This window comes from Onychostoma macrolepis, chromosome 16 (assembly GCF_012432095.1).
Source record: "Onychostoma macrolepis isolate SWU-2019 chromosome 16, ASM1243209v1, whole genome shotgun sequence".
In the NCBI taxonomy this organism is placed as follows: domain Eukaryota; kingdom Metazoa; phylum Chordata; class Actinopteri; order Cypriniformes; family Cyprinidae; genus Onychostoma; species Onychostoma macrolepis.
In genome coordinates, this window is record NC_081170.1 from 29,749,068 (window position 1) to 29,776,253 (window position 27,186).

General features: G+C 36.9%; 1 protein-coding gene across 2 annotated transcripts in view; it reads left to right on the forward strand.

Annotated features, from left to right (window-relative positions):
• Positions 1-27,186, forward strand: part of LOC131521613 (zinc finger protein 236-like) — a 94,224-nt gene that overhangs the window by 49,141 nt on the left and 17,897 nt on the right. For both annotated transcript variants that reach the window (XM_058746529.1, XM_058746528.1), the window contains exons 9-20: positions 10,493-10,694; positions 11,158-11,430; positions 13,334-13,537; positions 14,502-14,634; positions 15,024-15,284; positions 16,035-16,198; positions 20,565-20,657; positions 21,423-21,562; positions 24,253-24,353; positions 24,684-24,835; positions 25,175-25,357; positions 26,356-26,647. In XM_058746529.1, the coding sequence (XP_058602512.1) occupies positions 10,493-10,694; positions 11,158-11,430; positions 13,334-13,537; positions 14,502-14,634; positions 15,024-15,284; positions 16,035-16,198; positions 20,565-20,657; positions 21,423-21,562; positions 24,253-24,353; positions 24,684-24,835; positions 25,175-25,357; positions 26,356-26,647 (2,198 nt within the window). The remainder of the gene's footprint in view (positions 1-10,492; positions 10,695-11,157; positions 11,431-13,333; positions 13,538-14,501; positions 14,635-15,023; positions 15,285-16,034; positions 16,199-20,564; positions 20,658-21,422; positions 21,563-24,252; positions 24,354-24,683; positions 24,836-25,174; positions 25,358-26,355; positions 26,648-27,186) is intronic.

Genomic DNA, 27,186 nt, shown 5'->3' on the forward strand with positions numbered 1-27,186 from the left:
TGCTTTTGTTTAGAGGATCGTTTTTTCTTTTTCTGGAGTAGCTCTGATCTAGGAATGGACAGGGCTTTCCTGTTAGCATTATGTACAATTTCTGTGTGATAGCCCCTTTGTGAAAATTGGTTAGACATGACTTTGGCTTGCACTTCATATTCATTGTCGGTATCACAAATATGTCTAAGACGTTGGAACTGGCCAAAAGGTATATTATTTTTGAGCCAATTTGGATGGAAGCTTTTAACATAGTGTTTCTATCTGTTGTTTTGCGATACACAGTAGTATGGAGTTTCCCATCCAAAATTAATGGTCATTTTGGAATGTTTCATGCACAGTTTTACATTCCTGTCATTATTGTTCAAGTGATCATAAAACTGTAACAGTTCTTCATAAGAACCACTCCATATCAAGAAAATGTCAAGTCAAGTCAAGTCACCTTTATTTATATAGCGTTTTTACAATGCAGATTGTGTCAAAGCACTTAACAGTATCAAATTGGAGGATAGAGTGTCAGTAATGTATAATGATAAGATTAAACACTCAATTTTCAGTTAAAGGCATTTCATTATTGAATTCAGAGATGTCATTGTCTAGCTCAGTTTAGTTTAAATAGTAGCTGTGCAATCAAAAAATGTCATCAATGTACCTCCCCCACCATTTTATCTTGTCACTGTAGCTGTTAGAACTTGCAATGTAGCCACCTAGTGGACTTTCTTTGTATGTGGATATTTACGATGTATGCCACCTAGTGGACTATATACAGGTGCAGCTCAATAAATTAGAATGTCATGGAAAAGTTCATTTATTTCAGTAATTCAACTCAAATTGTGAAACTCGTGTATTAAATAAATTCAATGCACACAGACTGAAGTAGTTTCAGTCTTTGGTTCTTTTAATTGTGATGCTTTTGGCTCACATTTAACAAAAATCTCAACAAATTAGAATATGGTGACATGCCAATCAGCTAATCAACTCAAAACACCTGCAAAGGTTTCCTGAGCCTTCAAAATGGTCTCTCAGTTTGGTTCACTAGGCTACACAATCATGGGGAAGACTGCTGATCTGACAGTTGTCCAGAAGACAATCATTAGCCGGGTTTCCATCCAAAGTTGCGAATTTAACTTATGCGCAAATTTTGAATATCACATAAAACATTTGCGAACGAGCACTGTTTCCATCCAACGAGTCAAAGAGAACAAAATCGTCACTTTCTGGTAAACTGGCACTAAATAGCCTATAGAAAACTAGGATAAGCTACTGAATATAATAATTTTCATGTACGAAAAATTCATTGCGCCTCAGAGCGAGCAGACGAAACACAATAAATGCTGTCATTGCTTTCGGAGGTGAATGCTGCTGTTTGGGAACACAGTCGTGTAAGACAATTATACAGAAATACTTTGATGACAGACTTCTCAGGCATTTCAGAACGACCATAACAACATTTCAGATGCTGTGGAATGAGATCAGTCCGCTGCTAGTCAAGTTATCCCATGTCATAAGGCAAAGTCACATGACTTTTTTGATGCGCTTGGAGGAATTTATTCACAAAATGCATTTCCATCTCCCATTATTCGCATTAACCCTTTTTCGCACAAGTCAAAAACCACCTCAAGTGAGCGTAAAAGCTTTTTTGCGAATTAAGGGATTTTGATTTGAAATTTGTCGTTTCCATCACTCGTTTCTCATGCGATACTTCAAAATGCGCATTAAAACAGGGTGATGGAAACCCAGCTATTGACACCCTTCACAAGGAGGGTAAGCCACAAACATTCATTGCCAAAGAAGCTGGTTGTTCACAGAGTGCTGTATCCAAGCATGTTAACAGAAAGTTGAGTGGAAGAAAAAGATGCACAACCAACCAAGAGAACCGCAGCCTTATGAGGATTGTCAAGCAAAATCGATTCAAGAATTTGGGTGAACTTCACAAGGAATGGACTGAGGTTGGGGTCAAGGCATCAAAAGCATCCACACACAGACCTGTTAAGGAATTTGGCTACATTTGTCGTGTTCCTCTTGTTAAGCCACTCATGAACCACAGACAACGTCAGAGGCGTAAGGTGGGCTAAGGAGAAGAAGAATTGGACTGTTGCCCAGTGGTCCAAAGTCCTCTTTTCAGATGAGAGTAAGTTTTGTATTTCATTTGGAAACCAAGGTCCTAGAGTCTGGAGGAAGGGTGGAGAAGCTCATAGCCCAAGTTGCTTGAAGTCCAGTGTTAAGTTTACACAGTCTGTGGTGATTTGGGGTGCAATGTCTTCTGCTGGTGTCGGTCCATTGTGTTTTTTGAAAACCAAAGTCACTGCACCCGTTTACCAAGAAATTTTGGAGCACTTCATGCTTCCTTCTGCTGACCAGCTTTTTGAAGATGCTGATTTAATTTTCCAGCAGGATTTGGCACCTGCCCACACTGCCAAAAGCACCAAAAGTTGGTTAAATGACCATGGTGTTGGTGTGCTTGACTGGCCAGCAAACTCACCAGACCTGAACCCCATTGTCAAAAGGAAAATGAGAAACAAGAGACCAAAAAATGCAGATGAGCTGAAGGCCACTGTCAAAGAAACCTGGGCTTTCATACCACCTCAGTAGTGCCACAAACTGATCACCTCCATGCCACGCCGCATTGAGGCAGTAATTAAAGCAAAAGGAGCCCCTACCAAGTATTGAGGACATATACAGTAAATGAACATACTTTCCAGAAGGCCAACAATTCATTAAAAAAAATTTTTTATTGGTCTTATGAAGTATTCTAATTTGTTGAGATGGGTGGGTTTTTGTTAAATGTGAGCCAAAATCATCACAATTAAATTACTCCATAATTAATTACTTCAGTCTGTGTGAATTGAATTTATTTAATACATGAGTTTCACAATTTGAGTTGAATTACTGAAAACTTTTCCACGACATTCTAATTTATTGAGATGCACCTGTATATATATTTTTGCATGTGAATATTCACAGCCAGCCACCTAGTGGATTGTTTTGGCATGCTTCATGTGGTAATTTACCATCTCACTCAGGTGTTTATAATTAGTATACACAAAAGGGGAAACTGTTTGTCTGGGAAGCACACCCTGAAGAAGGCTGTTTGTGCCGCTACATGTGGGTTGCTTCTTCCCATGTCTTTTATATTTTCTATTATGAAATAGTCAGTAAAATAAAGGCTTTTTAAATCATTTTGAAGAAGAGTGCCTTGGATTTTTCTTTTTTTAATTTTCTTTTTTTATGTCTACTTTAATGTTTGAAGAACGACAGACAAAAGACGCTCTGTGTCTTAACTTTTAATCAGAACGCAGAACAGCTTTACCACAGGCGCACCAGCCTAAGACTTAGTTCACACTGCAGGCTAAAGTGGCCCAAATCCAACTTTTTTGCCCAAATGTGACCCATATCTGATTTTCTTATGACAATCTGAACAGCACAAATCTGATTTTTTTCAAATCAAGCCCAGGCCACTCTCATATGTGGTCCTAATCAGATACATATCTGATGTTTTGCAATGCGACTTCAGTCTGAACGGCCATGTCGCATTTCATGCGATTTTAATGTCATTGAAATGTGACAGACGTCACAATTCTGCGCTGGAGGAAATTGTGCTCACCTTCTTAATATTCTTCTTCTCATCACTTCGTTATTTAGGCTCCGATTGCACATTAACTTAAAAATTGCTAACACGAGCAGCATCCATTTTTATTTCCGCAAACACAGTGCGCTGCGTCTGAAGTCACATCTTCTTCTGTGCATGCGGGTCACTTCAGGGCCGTAAACAGTTCACACATGAGACTGATGGCAGTCGCATTTAAATGAAAATGTGAACAACAGCGCAAAAAATCGGATTTCAGCAGAAATCCGATCTGAGCATTAAGACCTGCAGTGTGAACTAAGTCTAGCTAACTCGCTCGTCTCTCTCGCATTAACCCTGTAACTGCCGGTGCAGCAATTTCACAATGATTATAAAGTCTGTGCGCTACACTACATTCTTTATTATTAAACGAAGTAATTAGAACAACGTCAGTCTACATTAATCGACACATTCTTAGGAAATAGTAAGTTCATAGCGAATTATTAGAACTATTTCAGTAAGACAGTAATATCGTGCTTTACCTGGAAACCTAAAGCTGCCCTAGGTATACATCACATATTAGCACAAAAATATTTTGATATATATGATATTTTGAGCACTAAATTGAAAATGTACACACAACGTATCAATCATACTACAGGTTCTGGTTCGGAGATGCTTGTTAGTCCAAATAAAGAAGTTTAGAAGCCAACAAAAATAAAAGCCAAGATTAGAGAAGCAGTCCTCAGTAAAATTACAAGCACACAACAAAAGGTACAAATCGTATTTCTGTGGTATCCTTCAACACAGCGTCTTCTTGACATGGTGTAAACAAACTAACTAGCGGAAGTGTTTGTGGGCAGGTCAGACTCTGTTCATATTTCGCGAGCAGGTAGGGATTATGCAAATGTGTTACCCAGTGACATATACTGGTAACAGGCAAAAGATTCCAAAAAATTTAACGACTCGTTAAGGCGATTCAGAATCGACTCTCTCTTTTGAGAGACAGTATCTTTATTTATCTTTTTTGATTAACAACTTTGCAGACTGTTTTCATTTAAGGATAGCTATGTTATAAACTGCAAAAGAGATATTTTTCAAAAACCCATATGACCTGCTCTTTAAATCTGACTCATCTGTTCTCTGATTTCTGGCTCAGATTATGCACCTGTACAATTCATTCTATTGAAATCACTGACTTGATTAAAAATTTGTTCCCATTTTCATATCCTTCTGCTCATAATTAATCAAATTATAATCTGACCCATGCCTCCACTGCACATCACCTTCACTAACATTTGGTATTCTTAAACATTCACAGCTAAGGTGTTTTATGCATGCAGGTTAGAAGTGTCATCTGTTCAGATCAAAGTCTGATATTATTTTCATTTAAAAAGTAATGTGAACAACCTCACATTATCTTTTACCTTTAAAACCCCCAAAGCCAAGTCAAGTCAAGTCACCTTTATTTGTATAGCACTTTATACATTGCAGATTGTGTCACACGCCTACTTACCTCATTCATTCTCTGTACTGTTCCTCCCTGCTGTTGCCGTTATCTGAGGAGCGGGTGCACATGCGATCCCTATAGCACATTGACATTCTCCCATTTATCCACTCTCCCCTGTCCATATCCATTTCCTGGTCATTTCATACACCTACACTGCACCAAACTGGTGAAACCGTTGTCTAGTGTGAATAGGTGTTCCTGTGTGTATTTGAGTGTGAAGATTGTGTTAAATGTGTTATGTGTTAATGGATTATGTGTTTATTATTATATATGTGGAATGGATTATTATTGATTGATGATGATAATAGATGTCAAGTATACAAGGTACTTGTATACAAGGTCTGTGTATTAAATGTTATACTTACCTGGGGATGGTATGACCCAAAAAGGTGCGGAGTTTGGCCTATATAAGTCAAGTTCAAACATAAAGATGATGCTTTTCTAATTCTCTCTTAATTATCACTACTATGTAAAGTAATATAATCGAATCATAGTCCATGCTACATACTCTGGTACAGTAGGTGGTGGTATGCACCTGATAAGTCATGATTGTAATCTCCATAAAACTAAAAGAAGAAGAAGAAAGATGATGCTTGTTTACCAAGTCAATGCAAAAGTGCTACCGTGGTGCCTCGAGTATACCCAAAACACCTTCATATATTGTGGATAACTGTTCGTTGCCTTCATCACATTGGGTGGTAGCGGTGGGATAGCGACTCGCAATACAGTGCCGGGAAGGCAGAAAACCCAGGGCAGGTTTACAATCCCAAGTGAAGGCGGTGTCAGAGGAGGAGGCGGCCTGGAATTCTGTTGAGACTATGGAGGATGAGGAGAGAGAGAGTCTTCCCAGAGTCTTCTCAAAGTCCAGTTCACCACCGACCAAGCCAGTCACTCCTGACGCTATAGCTGGTGAGGGAATGATTTACCTGATGCACAGATTTCTCTACACTCAAGAGCAGAGGTCTTCATGACTCCATCTTGCTGTCGATTGATCCTGCTGAGACCTTGCTCGACGTGGAGAGTGTACGAATGGAGCTTCCAACGCCAGCATTCAGAGGTGGGGGATTCGAGTCACATGACTTGACTCGAGTCTGACTCGAGTCGCAAATTTAAGGACTTGTGACTTGCTTGACTAAATTAAGAAAATGACTCGACTTGACTTGGACTTGAGATCCAGTGACTTGAGACTTGACTTGACTTGACCTTCATGACTCGGCAGGATTTGACTTTATAACAACTCTAATTGTTATTATAAATCATTGCAACATAATTTGGTCAACAAAACGCAAGCCACTGAACCAGCGGCAGAAGTGATCCGAGTCTGCGCAGTTCATGACACTACACGAGCACAGGAACACAGCGCGCCAAATACACGGAGCAAGAGAATCTCGCGATGTTTGGATTAACACTTCGAAACTGAATGCATTTGCAAAGCCAGGACGTCACCACCACTTCATAAAGGAAAGGTATGTAAACGTGTTCGTTAGTTGAAAACCACAAGTTGTTTTATCGATTAGTGATATTTCTCTTGAACCCAAAATCCAAGACATGTTGTCAAAATGGCCCTAGTATGAGTTTTTATATTTAGAACTTACGATATTTAGTAATATTTTCAGCGCGGCTGCCAACAGTTCCGTTGAGTCCACAGCTAAATTAGAGTTACGCGCGTCTCTAAGCAACACACTGAATACTGAACGAATCCAGGGATTTGAACGAATCGGTTGAGTGATTCAGTGGCCCATTTTTGCTTGTTCATGAACGAATAAACTGTTTTGAATGAATCGGTTCAGTGAACACTTCTGTGATAAAGCTGTGATTTGCCACCACTTACTGGTGACATTAATGTCATAGAGTTGGTCTAACAGTTAATTTCATATTTCTATATTCAATTTTTTTTAATTAATTATTTTTCCAACAGAACAAAAAGAAAACAAAAATGAAACAAACAAACAATAAAAGCTTAGGCAGACCATAAATGCACAGCTGTCAATTTAGTTCTTATTAAGATAAAATCAAAGAAATCGATAAGCTACAGGGGAAGATACATAAACATTAACAGCAATAGGCTTCTTGTCTTGAGCCATGATTACAATAGTTTTCAAGAACAATGTAGGCAATCATGCAAAGTGAAAGAAACAGTCCAAATAGGGTGTCTATATCCAATGAAAATTTTGGGTCCATTTTATTTCTGATATAAGGGGTGATGTGTAGTCAGCATATTATTTAAAATTGAATAGCATGTTTTGTTACACACTGAAATTATTTAGCGTGCTCCCAGACTGAATCCCAGTCTTCACTGGAGATATTTAGTGCGAAATAATTTTCAAACATCTATTATCTTTGTCTCCTAGGATGGTCAAACTCAATATAACATAAATATGAGATACATATTTGTATCTTGTATTTTTATAATTTTTTTCTCAATTACAGACTTATCGGTATACAAAGTAGTATTTTGCCTATTTTAAAAATGTTATATTTAAAACATTATTATTTAAAATGTATAATTAAAAAAGTAAATTTCTGAGGAAAAATGAATAAGGTCGTGTGGCAAAAATATATTTGTTCCTGTTTGATACTGTGACTTGACTTGACTTGACCCTTATCAGGACTCGACTGGTGAGGAAGGTGGAGGTGGAAGAGGAAGAGAATTAAGAGATGCAAAGAGACAGTCTAGCTCACCTAGAATGTTTCAAGAGGAAATAGCTGCAGCACCTCCTGAGCCAGTTTCCTGCTTTGTCCTGTCAGAGGCCTGGACAGACTGAGCTGACCCAACACACCATCCACCTTTCCGATTCATCACCATCATCCCAACACCCTTACCAGGTGCCTAAGAGGCTGATCGAACTCTTGAAGAAAGAGATAATGCTGATGAAGGAGCTAGGAGCTAGGAGTGATCCTCCAACAAGCGAGTGGAGCAGCCCAATGGTGATTGTACCCAAGAAAGACGGATCCTCTGCATTGACTTCGCAAGCTCAATGCCAAATCTAAGTTTGATGCATACCCCATGCCAAGAGTGGATGATCTTCTGAAGAAGACTGGAAAAGCCCAGTACATTACCACACTAGACCTATGTAAGAGGTACTGGCAGGTACCCCTCAACCCTGAGTCCTGACCCTAAACCTCATTCTGAATACCGCTAGGACTATTCCAATTCATGGTCCTTCCTTTTGGCCTTCACAGGGTACCAGCCACACTACAGAGACTGATGGACTGAGTCCTCCAAAGCTGTAAAGACTGGTCTGCAGCGAATCTGGATGACATGGTAATCCTTAGCAACTCTTGGGCAGAGCATCTTCAACACCTCCAGTAAACCCTAAAGAGGATAGAGGAAGAAGGACTAAATTTAATCATTTCAAAATGTGAGTAGGCAAGGCAAGAAGCAAACTACCTGGGGTATCACCTGGGCAATGGACAGCTGAGATCACAGATGGACAAGGTGGAGGCAATCTGAAGGAGCCCTCGACCAAAGACCTAGAAAGAAGTGAGGTCATTCCTAGTACTGGTGGGCTGGTACCGGAGATTCATACCAAATTTTGATTCGTACCAAACTCCCGTACCAAACTCGCTTCTACTGCCCAGGGAGACTAGATATTCGGCAGTCAAGATGTAAGGTATTGCCATCAAATGGTCCCTGAACAGCCCGGGCCCGACGGCCCCGACTTTTTTACGCCTCTTTTTTATGCGTCATACTTCAGACGCGGGCCGGGCCTCGGGCCTGTTTTAGGCTTCTCCTTATTTTTCTATATTAGACATCCATCAATTAGTGATGAAAAAAAAATTGCCACGCTGGTGGAAACAACACGAGACCGTGCTGCCACGACTGTCAAGAGCGGCTTGACGGTGATAAGTGTCCAGCAGCAGCAGCATGCGTGCCGTCACTTAGCTGAAGTGTTCTGCGTTCAAATGCAGGCAATAGGCTAACGCTTGCCGCAAAGCCCCAGCAAAAGTAATTACCATGAATGTGCCCGGGAGAAATAGTAAGGAGATATTTGAATTATTTTCTAATAAACTAGTGTTTTCTGAGTTCGTTTCGCAAGGATGAAGTTGCCGATCTTGACTCGCCGTCTCCTCATTAGACGCGCCTTTTGAGAGAAATTCATCTTTATGGATTATGATTATGATTATAATGAAAGAGTTTTTGATTTGTTTTATTTCGTTAAGTAGTAATTTAAAGCTTCCTGTAGATATGTCATGTCATGTCTGTGAGGCATGTATTTGCTGAGTTTCCGTTCATTTTTTTGAAGCGCTCCTGTTCAAGACGAGACGGCAGAAAGCGCATTATGTTGGTTTTCTTTATTTTATAAAAGCACAACGTTTTGTTTATATTGTGAGTGCACACAAATAAAAGTAGACACTTTACAGTTCTGAATGATGCATTACCTTCATGAGCAAAAATTACGACGTATTCACTGAAAAAAATGCAAGTGATCGCACTGGCATCTCCATGTCCTGCAAAGCAAACTTTAGCTTACACTCTCCGCACAAACTATTGGATACAATGCACATTTATCTAGGTTTAACGTTTAAACATCGTTATGTGCTTGAACTGTTTTATATCTATAGATTTTATTTTAGGCAAGTTGTGATGATTTGAGAAGGCTAAATTGATCAAACAGACTATGATCAGCTTACTGTATGCCACTGGCCGCTTGGCCGTTACTTTAAAAAACAAAAACTTGTAACAAACAAAAAATGCTCGAAACGCTTTTCTAAATTAACATTTGCTGCCACCGCTGGGGAAGCAGCACTGGCACACACACCTACTTGAACATACGCCTACTTACCTCATTTATTTTCTGTACCGTTCCTCCCTGCCATTGCCGTTTTTGGAGGAGCAGATGCACACACGATTACGATAGCACATAGACATTCTCCCATTTCTCCACTCTCTCCTGTCCACATCCATTTCCTAGTCATTTCATACACCTACACTGCACTTGTCTTGTCGTTTCGTCCCAGTGTTGTTTGTCTGTGTGGGGGTAGTCTGTCTTTTATTTGTCTTGTATATTTGTGGAGTATTTATCTAGTTTATTTTTCCTTTTTGTTGTTTCTTTGGTAATTGGTACTTTGGCTCTGGATTTTTTTTATTTTATTTCATTTTTTTTGTGTGTGTGTGCACTTGTACATATTCTTCACTGTGAACAATCTTTCTGGCACTGTAAATAAATTCCACCTTGCACAAAAGTGCTTATGTGAGTGAGCCATCGTTTTTACATCCCTTCACGGACTCGCATTATAATAATTTATCATTTAATGAGGGCTTAAATCAGGGTAGAAAATGGCATTTTATTTATAAATTATGATAGTTTTTGATATAGAAATCCCATTAAAATTAAAAGTGCACCTCAGGAAACATTATAAAATACATTAAAATCAGTTCATGACCCTTTTGACATTTGCTGTAATGAAATTTGATGTTTCCACAGCAAGCTCTGGAGAACAGTGGACTGACTGAGATTCCAGTTCAGCCTGAAACTCAGAGCAGCTCAGAAAAGCTTCAGCCAGATACAGCTGCCCTGACTGCAACTTCAACAAATGATGGACCAGTTCCTTCAAAAATACTTATGACTGACACCGTTGTTAAAAAGGAGAAAAGAAGCATTATCAAAAAGCCTCCGCAAATGCTAGGTATGCTACAAGCCTGGAACACTTTACGTTTTTCTTTTCGTTTAATTATCCTCTACTAAATGGATAAATGAAAGTTTCCACAGCTTGATAAGAAAAGTTAAAAAAGGATGGCTCCCATTTAATCCAAAATGTGTGTCAAAGAAAGTATTTGTTTTATTTCTCATATCTTTGTATCTCATATCGATAACTGGAATCAGTCCCAGACAGGTTTTTTTTTTTTTAATTGTTACCTGCAACAGTTATCTGTAACTTTTATTAGTTACCAAAAAGCACCATTTAAATATCTTATAATTATTACATACAACTTATTTTGAGTTATATTTATATTCTCTCTGATGTGATATGATAGTAATGATGAATACTGTAGGAACTTTTTACTAATAATGTGGTCTAAGACTTTAGGATCCAGCTCCATCAGTATTCACAATTATATAGCAGATATGATATTTTTGTTTGTTGTTAGGCACCATCAGGCAGGAGAATGGTGTGAGGTGGCATGGCTGTCCATACTGCTCCAAAGAGTTCAAGAAGCCCAGTGATCTAGTCCGTCATATCCGTATTCACACTCATGAAAAACCCTACAAGTGCAAACAGTGCTTCCGTGCCTTCGCAGTCAAGAGCACCCTGACAGCCCACATGAAGATCCACACAGGCATTAAAGCTTTTGAGTGTCAGTACTGCATGAAATGTTTCTCCACATCTGGGAGCATGAAGGTCCATCAGCGTCTCCACACTGGTAAGAACAACACTCTTTCTGTTACATACACATACTTTGTCCAAGAGTTCCCAGATCAGAGGTGTCCAGTCCTGCACTGTATTGCAGAGTTTACCTCCATACCTGCCTGGAAGTTTCTAGTTATCCTGAAGACATTGATTAACGTGTTCTGGTGTGTTTAATTAGGACTGGTGCCAAACTCTGCTAAAGGATGGCCCTCAAGGAATAAATGCATATTGTGATTGATAACTACTTATGTGCAAAGATTCGAATGTTTTTACAGTTACTGTTTTATTACCATGTTAGTACTACATTAATTAAAGAAAAGGGCAAGTAAAATGCCCTATATATATATTTTTTTTTGTTTGTTTTGTTTTTTTTGCAATTTCACATTATCCATGAACTACAGCAATGATTTTTTTTTTCTTTCAATTTTTGTGAGACATATTTTAATACTTTATTATATGAATGTAGGGTAAAGTACAGGTCTGCATATATTATATTATATTATATTATATTATATTATATTATATTATATTATATTATATTATATTATATTATATTATATTATATTATATTATATTATGTTCTTTTCTCAAAAATGCTTCTTACCTTTTCTGTCTTCCTAAGTTTCAAGAAAATAAAATGTTACATGTATGTAATTATGCAGCCACTCAGAACGCTGACTCTGTACCCTCAAACTGTTGCGTTGAGTGTTTTTTATTAACCACTCACTTGTCATTTACTGAAATATTTAATTTCTCATTCAGTCATTTTTCTTGCATCACCACATCCTAAGAAATTATTTTAAAATCAACATTTATTTCCAGTACAGATGCACATTTTTCCAATGATAAATTAAATAATTATATCAGTCCAATTGAAGCGTCAATTTATTTCCCAGGGTACATTATAGATCATACATTTATCCTATCACATTAATAGTGTTCTCCTTTGCACTATTAATGTGATCGGATAAATGTAGGAAATACAGTAAATAATCATAGAGTACAGTATTTAATCATAATAATAATAATAATGTATATGTAGCATATCCAGTCCATATCCATTCACATAACTTATACTTAATGAGGGCTGTTGTATACACAATAATGTATGCAAACTTAAAATGAATGTATGAGTGAAAGGTCGACATTTCAGAATCATGTTTATGCATTCATCTCAAAGCCTAATCTGGAAGTGGTTTGGAAAGTGAATAATGCATAAGTAAAACATTGAAGACACTGTTCAGACTGCGAATTTTGACTATTTAAATAAATTCCCAATAGCCAGTTACATCATTGGAACAGAAATGTGCCAATTTACAAATCCATTTTTTCTCAGAAAGAATTAAAAGGTTCTCTTTGGAAATTAAGAGTTGTACTAAAAAACAAGATAAAAACAGAGAATGAATTCTTAGAACACAGAAGTCTCTTGATCACGTTAGACTCTGCCATTGTTGTTACCGAAAAAAGATTACCCTGGAAGCAAACCAAAAACATGGAAGTGTGAAAAAGTCAGTTGATAATGCATTTGTGTGTGCATATTTGTGTTTATCAGTAAAATACAGTGCTAAAATTAAGAGATTTAGGAAAGAAGCTAAAATATAGATAAAAGATATTTCAAAGATTTTATGAAAAATCTGACTTGTGAAAAAAATTATATGGAAAATAAAAATATAGAAAATAATAAATATGGAAAATAAGATGTGTATTTTGATAGTCGTGACATTTCCAAAATTGCCCGAATGCAACAGTAGGGTTAATGGGGGAAATGGCTTTATAAAGAGAAAAAGAAACATGCATATCTAACACTTCATCAACAGGTGCCAGATCAAAATGTGAAAACAAATAAAGGAGTAAATCTGTCTTTCATTTGCAAAAAAAAAAAAAATGACTTGACATGTTTATCTGCCTCTCCCTAGGTGTACGGCCATTCCCTTGTCCTCACTGCGAGAAGTTCTTCCGTACATCAGGCCACAGAAAAACGCATGTCACCTCTCACTTTAAGAGTATACTCCATAAAAAACACAAATACCCTCGAAAACCTCACAAAACCAGAGTGTCCAGGAGCAATCTGCCTTTGCCTGATATACCTCTCCAAGAGCCAATACTCATCACAGACATGGGTACGGAAGATCATCAACAAAGTGTTTCCATGCACATTTACAGTACAACAGTACCTGAGCTTGTAGTTCCGCACATACTATATAATTATATTCAATCTAAATCAGGGTCAGAAATTAACCGAGCTCAGGGAAAAAATGCCATGGAAAGTGACACAAATGCCTAAAGGCAAGAAGAGGAAGGGTTAGAATCTCTCAGTGTTATCAAACCTTTGGCATACAGTATTTCTTTATATTCTGTTCTAAGCTTTCAAGTGTAGTTTGTTTGAAATAATTATTATTAAGGGAAGGCATTCAACCCCTGAAAATCCATTCCAAGTAAATATTTTCCCTCTCTGACCCTGATATAAACAACGCTGTGCCTCCTTTCGGTTCATTTTGTGACTGAATTAAACACATTTGTTCTACATTTTTTTACATTTTTATTAGCTACTGACAACTGTGAAATGCATTAATTAAAAAAGGATGTTTTAGAGATTCTGATTGTGATTGAAACAGTGATTGAATATTAACTGGTATCCATAGGCAGACTGAATATTCTTTATTCATATAGTGCTTTTAACAATACAGATTGTGTCAAAGCACTTTACAGTATTAAATAGGAAAATAGTATCAATAATGTAAAATGACAAAATTAAACACTCAATTTTCAGTTAAAGGCATTTTGTTGTTGAATTCAGTGATGACATCGTCCAGCTCAGTTCAGTTTAAATAGTATCTGTGCAATCAAGTCGACGATATCGCTGGAAATAAGTGTAATATAAGTTTAACTGTAATATAACACAGCTTAAAAAACACTTTCAACTATCTGAACAGTCCTGTGGTAACTGTGGTTGTTAAAATAGCCATATACGTGGGCACCACAAAACACTGACTGGTGACTGAAGTATTATTGATGCAATGTGAAATTTTATATTATTTTTTTTTATTTATTTTTTTATTATACACATTGTCCTTATCACTGCAGGGCTCCTGCAGAACCAGAACTCACGGGCCGCCCTGCAGCAGTATCTGGACATTGTGGAGAATGAGCGTCCGTATAAGTGTGGATTCTGCAGCAAAGCGTACAAGAAGTCAAGCCACCTTAAGCAGCACATAAGGTTCAACTTATGCACTGTTAGAAATATGCATATTTGGTCTAAAAATAATGAAAGTGGGATTCTGTGGAGTACAAACAAGTGTGAATTATCAGAACTTTTGTCATATAAACCCTATTTACCTTGAAAAAAATGTGAAAATGCAATTACGCTGATTCAGATGTAAATTCAATAACCACTGATGGCATGCTGTTTGCACACTGGCTTGCCAAAACATAACATGATGCTGTACATTCAGTAGCACCTCAAGAAGTACTGGTCCAGAAACAGATTAATTAGATGTAGTTGGTGGCAACAAGATGAACTTAAAATGAAAACATAAAATAAAGTGGTTCAGTTAAAGTGTTTTGAAGGCTGATGAGGGAGTCTCTGTATTTTCATGTGTTTTGCAGGTCACATACAGGGGAGCGGCCGTATAAGTGCCTGCAGTGCAGTAAGGGCTTTGCTTCATCCGGCGTACTGAAAGCTCATATCCGCACACATTCTGGCCTCAAAGCCTTCAAGTGCCTGCTGTGTGACACCACCTTCACCACCAGCGGGAGCCTGCGACGCCACATGACTACCCACAGCAACATACGGCCCTACATGTGTCCCTACTGCCAGAAAACCTTCAAATCCTCCCCCAACTGCAGAAAACACATGAAAACACACAGGTGAGTTGTCCTAACCATCTCATGTTTATTAAGGGGATAGTTCACCCAAAAACGAAAATTCTGTCATCATTTACACAATATCAAGTTGTTCCAAACCTGTATGAATTTATGAATTTCTTTCTTCTGCTGAACACAAAAGTAGATATTTTGGATACTATGGGTAACCAAACAGTTGCTGGTAGCCATTGACTTCCAATGGGTTGAGTAAATGATGGCGAGATCTTCGCTTTTGTGTGAACTATTCCTTCAATGAACAAGCAAACACCTGAAACGTGTCCATCATGGAAAGCTGTTTTTATTGGATGGGATTGTATGTTTGCCTGAAGATATGCACGTAAATATGAGCACTAGTTTATCTGTTTTTAGCTGTAAATATCTGTTTGCAAATCACATCAACACAAACACACATGTGAACTGTGTGGTACAATTTGACTTAAACTTGTCATGTTTTAATATATTTTAAAAGTCTTACCTTATAATTTTTCTCTTTTTTTATATGATGTGTGTTTTATTAATGATATTTTATTAACTGTTCTGTGAGATCCTTTCATGTTCTGTGTCAGTTTCATAGTGGAGTGTCGTCCATTATTGGTAGGGCTGGGCACAATATCAGAATATTTCAGATTATTTTCATCCTTGCGATATTTCAACAGCATTTTTGCAAATATATATTAATGTTAGCCTTAATCATAGATTATTTTTTCAGTAATAACACATAACATAAGTGGTATTTGTTGTGTTTGATCCCAGGTATGAGCTGGCTCAGCAGCTGCAACAGCAGCAGAGCTCAAATGACATGCAGCCGCCCACAGCTGTGGTTGGCACAGGGACACAGAGCATGCTTGAGGTGGTGGGAGACGGCCAACAGGTGACACTGCCGACTGCACTGGGGGAAGATGCCCTGCAAGAAACAGGTGAGAGGGACACAAACTCTTTGCTGTAACAAGAATTTATTTTTTCTTACAAAACAACTGAAATGTGGTTATTGACAAACATGAACTAGGACACTGACACTGAGAGGTCATGTGAGACAGGAGGTCATGTTTGTTTCAGGGGTGCTTTCTCTGAGTAGGCAAGGGAGGCAATGCCTTCTCCAAAAATGAATGGGAAAATAATTTACAGTTCAAAATGTTTAGCAGTTCTGTTGCAAGACACGATATAATCTTCGGTTCTAACACCACTCCTTTACTATTACAATTATTTGCACTGAGAAATGTACTGACTTGTATAGATTAATCCACACTACTAGAATATCATCATATCCTCTGAGCGTTAAATTACTTTTTATTTAACTCTCTGGTTTTAAGATCAATGCAAAAGACACTAAAAATACTCTGTTGATTTTGGTCACACAAATAAGTGTTATACATCAATCGAAACTGTTAAGTGTCTACTTTTATTTGTGTACACTCACAATAACAACACAACTTTGTGTTTTTGGAAAAATAAGAAAACAAACAGGGTGCACTCTGTCTTCTCCATCTCGCGAACTGCTTTTAGAAAAGCGTCACTAAAATGAACTGTAACTCAGCAAATACTCAACACAGAGACATGGGAGTTGTATCTATATAAAGCTTGAAGTGTCTACTTTAAAATGAAGCAAGAAAACAAACATTCTGTGATGAAGTAATCTGTAGGAAACCAACACGATGTTCAGTCTTTCCCATCTAACTCATTATCTCTAATGAAATCCCGCCCCGGCGCGGCTCGCACCATTCATATGTAAATAGCCACGTGGGACGTGCGCACGTGCAAACGCCCAACACAAACAAAGAGCGAGGAGATCCTCATCGCAGCTACTGTTCGTTTCTGGAAGAAGACATGCTGAGTAAAGGCAGGATTTCCCTCGAAAGAAGAACACGATTTCATCCAGTAGAGGAGATCAATCTGATGAGTAAGTAATGTTTCTTTTTTGCATTAGTTAACGTTTTATTGTGACATAAACTTGAAAAGATTTACTAGTTGGGTTTTTCCCAAATGACAACATGATGAATGCTACGCGTCTAAGAATGTTTAGACCATGTTTATTATTAATACTCTGTTCACAAATAGATTTTAATAGCTTGCTAAACAATAATAATTAGTTTCTCAGATATAAGATTTCTTTCTTTTTTTTTATGATAATACAAAGCATGTGTGAGTCTATGGCTACAAAACCTATATATATATACAGATGTTCCTGATATTAACATGCTCACAAATGTTTTTTTGTTTTTTTTGGTTGTTTGTATTTTATTGAGTCAGATACCTGCACCACAGATGAATCCTGATGTCTCTTCAAACTGTTTTCCTCTGAGAGCGCTGTACCAACATCAGATGTTCAACTACACTGATATTCTATGTTAAAACAAGCTCCTTTTCTACTGATTATGTTTTTTTCTTCTTGAATCCATGGAAAGAAGTAGAAACACTTAAATAACACACGTAAATATCAGGTATGATTTACTTGTTTCACTTGTTGAACAGAATCTGTTGCAGTAATGACTCAAAGTCTGTTCACATCTCTGTGGTTAGATCAGTGTGCACAATAATGTGTCTTTGACCTTCATTATGTATGTTTTGATTGTACTGTGTTGTAAATAAAATACAAATAATTTAAAAAAAACCTTTTTTTCAATCTCCTCACATTCTCTCTTACTTGCCTCAAAGTCACAGTCACACTGATGGGCCATTAGAGGCCATTAGGGGAGGGCCCTCTCAGGTGAGACTCACTTAATATTCATGGCCATTGCCACTCCCTCACATATAAGTTAAGTTAAGTTAAGTCAAGTCGTGACGTATTGTATAGTCTTTCGATCACAAAACATGTCTTGAAAAATTTAAATCAATATATTGTTTTCTGTGAATGAGCAAGCAGAATGATTTTCACATAATTTTGAAGTAAATATTCTAGCCTACAAGACTGATTATTCAAAAGTCTTATTCAGAACTATTTAGTGTGGGTTTTAAGGCCTTATTTCAGCTAAATTTTTTCCCCCAAAACTTACTAACCACGCATAATATTTTTTTTCTAAAAAATGCAAACATGTACATCCATCTTGGTCACATATTATTGTAGCACAGTTTGTGCTGAATACAAAAAAATTACATTTTGGTCAATAGTATGTTTTAAGTAGCTGAAATAAGCACAAATATCAGGGCATGTCAAAACATCTCAAGGGCCCCAAAATGACCTCAGACCCCAGAGGGTTAACAAAATCAACCAAAACATTAAAATAAATTAGGGCTGCCCTCGACTAAGTATTTTTCTGGTCGATTAGTAGTCATTCATTTTAAGCATTAGTCGACTAATTGCACATTTATTAATAAACCATTTAAATCATTATAATGAGCCTTTAATTGCCTACATAGCCTAATAAGCGCTCAAGCGCACGCATAAAGCTTGCCACAGCACACCGCAGAAGTAATGATTATGAATGTGTCAGGGAAAACAGTAAGGAGGCTGCATTAACATTTTAATAATTTGGTAAACTAGTGCTTTCTTTGTTCTCGGTTTAAGAGATGAAGTCGGAGACATTGACACTGACTCGTCTTCTCCGCAGTAGTGATGCTCCTGTATGTATCCTGTTTCATACAGATTACATAATCGGAGAATTTGTTTTCCATTTGAATTGATTCATTTGAAAGTAGACATTTCACTCTCTATAGATACATTTTTAATGTCTGTAAGGCACAGAGTTTCGTGCTCAAGTTCACAGAGACCGAGATGTCAGAAAGCGCATCCTGTTTGCTTTCATTATCTTTCAAAAGCACGTTTTGTGGTTATTGTGAGTGCACACAAATAAACGTAGAGTCTTTACAGATTCGAAAGATGAATTACTCTTATCTGTATGACCAAAAATGACGGAGTATTTTAGGAGTAAAGGTCCGAAATTTTCATATGCGTTTTTTCATTTATTTCGTATTCGTCATCCTTTCCTGTCAAAAGGCTTGCTACGGATGCGAAAACGCAGAAAATCGAAGCTGATCCGAATTTTTTTATGACTTTTAAAAAAATGAATGAAGCTTTTACGGGTTTGGTACGACATGGGGGTAAGTGATTAATGACAAAATTTTCATTTTGGGGTGGAGTATCCCTTTAAGTGAGTGCATCGGCGCCTCCATCTGTCCTGCAGTGAGCACTACTGTTCAGCTTCCACACTCTGCACAGACACTTGAATAGCGCACATTTCTGTAGGTTAATATTAGATTGAGCTTGCTAATACTTACATATTTCAGATAATAAGCCATATTTGAGGTCGATGAATGATAGGTGAGCATTGGGATGTCCTGCCGATGTACTGTATTACCACAAAGACCAGCTGCTAACGATCTTTTTCTTCTTCTGCAACTAATAAAATTTTGGTCAACCAAGCCTCTTCTGGTCGACTAACGATTAGTCAGCTATTAGGGGGCAGCCCTAAAATAAATAAATAAATTTTTGTAGTGAATGCATTAATGATACAAGAAAGAAGTGTATGGGTTTATGAAACAATTTGTAAAAAAAAAATTGGTGTACTGCTTAAATATAGACACCAGACAAATGTTGATTTCTGCAACAGTGTCTTTATCTCCCTTGCACAAAAATAGATTCAATATTGAATAAATTCATTGAATAAATTAATAAAAACCGATGAGGAAATACAATGAATTTTATGCAACTCAGTTAATTACGTAAAATAATGCAAACATGTATTATGGATTTAATATTACTATATTTAATATTACAAACTTAATACCAAAGTTTAACCATACAAATCACAGCAAATGACTTAAGTTAAAAATAGTGCTGTCACACGATTAATCTCGATTAATCACATCCGAAATAAAAGTTTTTGTTTACATGATATATGTGTATATTTATTATGTATATAAAGACACACATACAGCATTTTTTTTAATATTTACATGTATTTACATGTATATATTTATAATTCATATAAATTATATAATATATAAATGTAACCTTTTTCTTAAATATATACACGCATGTGTGTGTATTTATATATACATAATACATATACACAGTACACACATATATATTATGTAAACAAAGACTTTTAATCGTTTGACAGCACTAGTTAAAAATCATGTCTGCTTCATTTTTTATTATTTTACAGCTAAAAAAATTGGAGAGAACTTGCTTCTCTTGTGTTCTGTTGTTTGAATATCCAGAACATTGAGGAGTTGACTCCTCATTTCAGAACACCACACAGCATGCCACTGGATTGTTTACATAGAATCATTATTTTATTTAAATGAAAAGATGATATTAACTATGAAAATTGTATTTATCCATAGAATCATTTGTGAGTGCACAGCATGCTCACATGGGCCAGTTTGAGGCACCAGCACTGCCTCAGTCCTCATTTGAACAGCCAGCTATGACACAAGGTAACACACATGTACACCCTTCTGTAAATACACTTGTTTTGGACTAAATTTGCATACAGTTAACTTTACACTGTAAATGTGTGTCATGTGAATTTTCTGTAGAATGTCCATTCAACTTCAGTGAGACAAAGATGGTTCTGCTTCCACCTTCTTGTTTTAGTCATTTATGTATGAAGAAAGAAACATAACTCTACATATAAACTAAATATTTACGCATACACATTGATACACACTGATTGATCCATTAACCAGAATAAAACATGCTCCCCAGGTTTGCTGTGTAGTGTAAGTATATATCCTTAATGTGTTACAAATAAGCAATTATATTTTGACAATTAATATGAAACGTTTACTTCAATTGTATAAAAGCATTTACCTTTTATTGTATATTATTATACACTTATGGTGAAACTGTTATTAATTAAATTCAGTTGATTCACTTACATTTAATTTAATCAGTATTTTTTCAGCTGCCTTCTAAAAATTTTCATGGCATCATTAGTTTGTTGTGTAAACAAGTGTAGCCAAGTGAAAATATATCTGTGCTAAACCTATTCTTAAATTTATGCAAATCATTTACACGCATTGTAGAGGGTTTATTTAAGATAGCTGTTCCTAGAAAGAGAGGGTCTCGTAGGAAAAAAGTTAATAGAAAATTACAGTGAGGTGTGTTTGATCAGAGTTTGAGCTAAATTCTGCTGGGCAGTAGCCCTCCAGGGCTAGATTTGAGGAACCCTGGTTTAAAATATGTGTGCTCTGTTGCAGGTTTCACTATAGCTGATGGATTTACTCAGCAGGCACATTTCTCTACTGTACAGCAGCTTCAGGACTCAAGCACACTGGAGTCACAAGCCTTGACCACCAGCTACCATCCTCCCAACCTACTGCATGTAACACACTCCGAGGTACAAACACATCACCCCCCAAATCTACTGCACATAAAACCAAACATATATAACAGCTGTGATTTTCAACCCTGGTTCTGACACACCCGTTTCAGTGTTGGGTGTTCCCTGTGACCAGGGTTGGGAATCACTGCACTAGAAAGCAGAAAATGTCACACTTGTCCTCTGTTGTGCATACCAAACAACTGATTGCTGACTATGTGCATTAATTACTAGGGATGCACCGATACCATTTTTTTCCGATCCGATCCGATCCCAGCACTGTTTTTTTATAATCAATGTAGAATTTCTATACCTCAGTGTGTTGACCTGATCATCACTGTTTTGTGTTAAACACAATCTACTAAATATAGACAACGTAATCTTAAAGAAAAATAAATGAAAAAGTATATTATCATAATCTATGACAAAAATACTATTATAAACTAGGTTAGTGGGTAATTCAGCAGAAAAAGTTATTCTAGAAAAATAATGAGTGCACAATAATTTTATAAAATCTAAACATTTAGTGAAATAACATTATTTAGTGGGGAAGAAATAAAAGTGAATAAGTGTAGGACTGAATCTGGTAAAATGTTACACATTGCTCTTTGTATTGTTGTAAAATACATTCATGGAAAGCAAGTAAATATATTTATATATAAATATATACTATAAAATTAAAAGACATTTCTTTTAAATGTTTAGCTCAGTAATGGAGGCAGCAACATATGAAAGATAGGACAGAACAAGAACAAGGCTATTAATAATCTTTCATTGTGTCAAGTATTATAATACAAAAGGCTCCAATTGATAGTTTTCACGTGACGTCACACCCATATAGGAACGCCCACCTGGAGGGCAAATGTATGTTTTGCCCTCCAGGTCTTCGAGCCGGTCACGTGACTGAAAGCTATGAATACAGAGCGACACAAAGTGCTTATGCGCATCCCGTGCGATAGTTTATTGAGTCTTTTGTTTTAACAGTTTTTGATTTCAGTTACTGCGCTCATGGAGAGTGTTTCATCGTCTTGACCAGGGGTCACCATGTTTGGTCCTGGAGGGCCGGTGTCCTGCAGAGTTTAGCTCCAACCCTAATCAAACACCTGAAGCAGCTAATCAAGGTCTTGCTAAGTATACTTGAAACGTCCAGGAAGGTGTGTTGAGGAAGTTGGACCTAAACTCTGCAGGACACCAGCCCTCCAGGACCAAGTTTGATGACCCCTGGTCTTGACTGTCGTAACCGAATGCGGCGTGCAGTTTGAATGCTGAATGGAGGATGACAGACAGCCGCAGCAGAGAGAAGAGTTCACGTGAACGTCACTTAAATATTCATCTCTACCTCACATTAAACTATGTAACGGCTTCAGAACACTTGGTATATAGTGCATGAAAACTTTAAGGTGCTTTATATCGTTTTTGTGCCTTTCGTGGGGCTTAACAATAACACAGGATACTACACGCACGATATTGGATTTGGATTGGTCTCATCTGACCGATACCCGATCCGGCAGAAAATGACCGTATCAGAGCCGATACCGATACTGAGTATCAGATCGGTGCATCCCTATTAATTACAAGATCATTCTCCTCCTCAAACACTGTTGTGATCGTAGAAAACATTCTAACACAAACTCATGTACATAGCAACATAAAGGAAGGGCTTGTGGACATTTTACACTGATTTAAACAGAATGGGAAAAAGTAGGAAGACAGACAAAAATATGGATGAGGGAGACATGGAAACAGTAGATGTGTATTTATTTATTTTACCCACTTATAATTCCTCAACTTTTTCCTCTTTGCCACCTCTTTAGCACTATGCAAAAAATCTTTCATGATTCTTTTTATGCACAAGGTATTATTTTCTGTTTTGTATGAATATTTTAAATTCTATTTGTATGTTTGTTGTAGCACTATTTGAGATTAAAAAAAAAAAGTTAAAAAAAAAAACTGAAATTTTGCACCAGCGGTCTTGATATTATTTTGACCAAGTATGAAAATATACACTAACAATACTAGAAATATAAAATAACTATTTCAAAGCCTTTTGTGCTAGTTGGTGGGGCTATGAACATGACTCAAAATAGTTACATCCATGTGATCAGCCTCCTTGACCAAACATACAGCTCAAGTTTGAACAAAATCACTCAATGCACTTAGAATATATGAGCCACTTCCTGTTTCCCTTTTTTAACCGTAAATTTATTGCCTTGGCTTGGTGAAACTATTCGAGATAATATTAGCAGAATAGAATAGATCATCTTTACAGTTGAGGACCCTCATCTGAAGGAGTTTTTGTCAGATTCACTCACTTATGGATTTGAATTTGTCCCTGAAATAAGTAGGTACACACAGACAGACACACACACACACAAATCTTCTTTGTGATTCACCTCTGCTCTAGCTTGTTTTCCTAGTCTAGCTTTCCTAGAAACCTGCCATTGTACACTGTGAATACTACTGGCTCTGTGATGACTTACTGCTCCTCTATTTTAAGCCACTTTGGATCTGCAAATGTAAATAAATATATATGTTTGATAGTATTAGCACACCACATATATTATATATTACCATCTTGACATGTCTACCATTGTACCACCACAGCACTTTTTTTTTTTTTTGTAAGTCATATGTACAGAAAGCATACATGTGAAATTAAATTATGTTATGTTACGTGTTTGTTTGTGTGTGTGTCTCTGTGTGTGTAGACAAGTGGTTTACTGCAGGAGGCGAGTCAAGGAGAGCTACAACTGTCTATTCAGACACAAGACTTTCAGGATGAGGATGAAATCAACAAGAGAGTCTATCAGTAAGTTCACGTACCTTTTAATAGAATTTGTCTTGGATACAATGACTGTGTGTCTTTTGTACCATTTACAAAATAAAGCCCTGCCATTAATAAATGGTTAATAGAATTATTTAAAAAATGGAATAAAACTGTAAGTTTTGTTCTTGTAAACTCCTATTATACAGTAGTTTTTCTTTTGCAATTTCTGTCAGTAGATTTTGCTGTATTGCAATATGTTGGGCTCAACATTAAGGACTGCCCAATGGGCTGGGGTCAGCGTGAAAGACGTTCGGCACAGTTGACGGATTTGTCACTGGCCCAATCGGGCCAAATATGTGTTTTGTCTCTTAGGTGCAGTATGTGTGATAAGAGCTTTAAAAAGTCCAGTCACCTAAAGCAGCATGTGCGCTCTCACACTGGAGAGAAACCTTATCGCTGTAACCTCTGTGGGAGGAGCTTTGTGTCCGCTGGAGTGCTCAAATCACACCTGAACACACACACAGGTGACATGAACTAACAAGGAAAAATACTTCTAAAGCAATCATTAATCTCAGTTAACGTTCATTTTAACATTTCATACATTATTAAAAATCAAACATTTTATCTGTTAATATTAATTAATGGACATGAACTAATAATGAATAGTTATATTTTTATTAACTGAATCATGAATAAATACATTAACAAATGTATTGGTCATTGTTAGTTAATGCAACTAACTAATGTTAACCAATGAGACCTTGTAAAGTATTACCAAAAAACACTTTATATTATCATAAATTCTGAAAACCTGGCCTGGTCATATAAATTTCTCATCTGTGGCTGTTCTTCTGCTTTCTCAGGAGTGAAGGCTTATAAGTGTAACATTTGTGACACCTGCTTCACCACTAATGGTAGTCTGAACCGACACACGATCATCCACCTGAACACAAAGCCCTTCAAGTGCACAATCTGCGAGGAAAGCTTCCGCACCGTCATGCTGCGCAGGAAACACATGAAACTCCTGCATGCTGTAGGTCCCAAAGGTACTGACAAACTGAGACATACATTTCTGAAAGAACCATCATTTTCTGCTGTAGCCTTCTAAAGCATTCAGAATATAATAAGGCACTATCATTAGTGAGTCTGCACTTTGTAGTCAACTAATTTAAACTTAGAAGAATATTCCCAACTCAGTACAAGTTTAGACCAGTCAACAGGATTTGTCTAATAATATCGATTAAAACAAAACAATAGTTGTGAATGACTTTTATATAACTCCCATTATAATCAATGATGCTGTCTACAATACACAATGAATCTCTTATCGACATTGTGATTGCATTGTTAGTTATGCCAAAAGCACTTGTAACAGTGCAAATCTCGAACTGTAATGAATTTGAGCACTCAATAGACCACTCAACAGTCTTAAAAGAGACACACCCCCTTTAAACTAAGTACTCAAATCATAGTATTCAAAGTAGAAAATTTCTAAAATATGATGTTTTTTTTGTAGAAACCTTGTAAGTGAACCTCAGGAAACAAAAATTAACAAAAAAAGTTAAATTCATGACCCCTTCAAATAATTTTTACACTCATTTAAGGGTTTATGGTTAAATTGCAAGTTGGAAATTTTGAACTTGGTTGCACTTTATTTTGATAGTCCACTTTAGACATTCTACTAACTATAAGTAACTTTGCAACTGCATGTCAACTAATTCTAATTTGCAACTACATGTCTACTAACTCTCAGAGTAGACTGTTAGGTTAGGTTTAGGGTTAGTAGAATAAGTTGACATATACTTGCAAAGTTTCTCATAGTCAGTATGTTGTATGTTGTGGACCCATCGAAATAAAGTGTTAGAAGATATTAAGCAGACAGTCTACTAATACTCTTAATGACTGCTAGTTGACATGTAGTTGCAAAGTTACTAACTGTTAGTAGAATGTCTAAAGTGGAAATAAAGTGTTACCCGGAACTTTACACAGAAAGGTTAGTAATGTGAAACCATTACTGATGTTAACATATAATTGATGTCCATAGTTCTGGAAACTGATGAAGCTGGTGAAGAGGATGATGGGTCAGATCGCTCAGGGATGAAAAGAAACCGCAACGGTATCATCACGTTAACTGAAGAGCAGACAGCAGAGCTGGCAAAGAGAGACCCTGGGGATGAGGCGTCTCTATCAGAGAAGGTTCTTGCCCAGACAGCTGCTGAACGAGATCGAATCAGTGAAGTTAAAGACAAATGTGTTGAGCACAACATAGAGCCAAAGTTTGCAAACCGTTGCCAGTACTGCCCAAAGAGCTTCAAGAAGCCCAGTGACCTAGTGAGGTAATCTATACAGTATGTTACATTATCGTATAAGCTAATATTAATTGTCTGTACGATTTATTTTGACATTGATGCGTAGAATATTGCAGATTACATATATTGTGTTTTGTGTTGTCATTCAGAGGAAAACTGCTTAAATGGTTAGTTGAGACATCTTCATGGTTATGATGACACGCATCATAACTATGATGTTACAGAATATATTACAGAATAAATCGAAGGTTTGTGCGTCTGTGGCAGTGACCAGCTGCTCGGATGCAGCTTGGACGTGTGAAATGATAAAACATGTCAAACTGATGTACACAAACAACTAACTTTAACCAGTTTAACATAGAGTTTAACTAATAGCCTGTAAAAGTATGGGAACAAAACTACAGTTAGTAGCTATAATTTATCTATGAATGATTGGACCTAATGTTTTTTTACAAATCTGAGTTTGTTTATATGTTAATGCTTTGAATCAGTGGGCAAAGATTTTTAAAATGAGATAAGGGGCTACAGATTTGTGGGTTAGGATTGCAAATCAAACATACAGATTG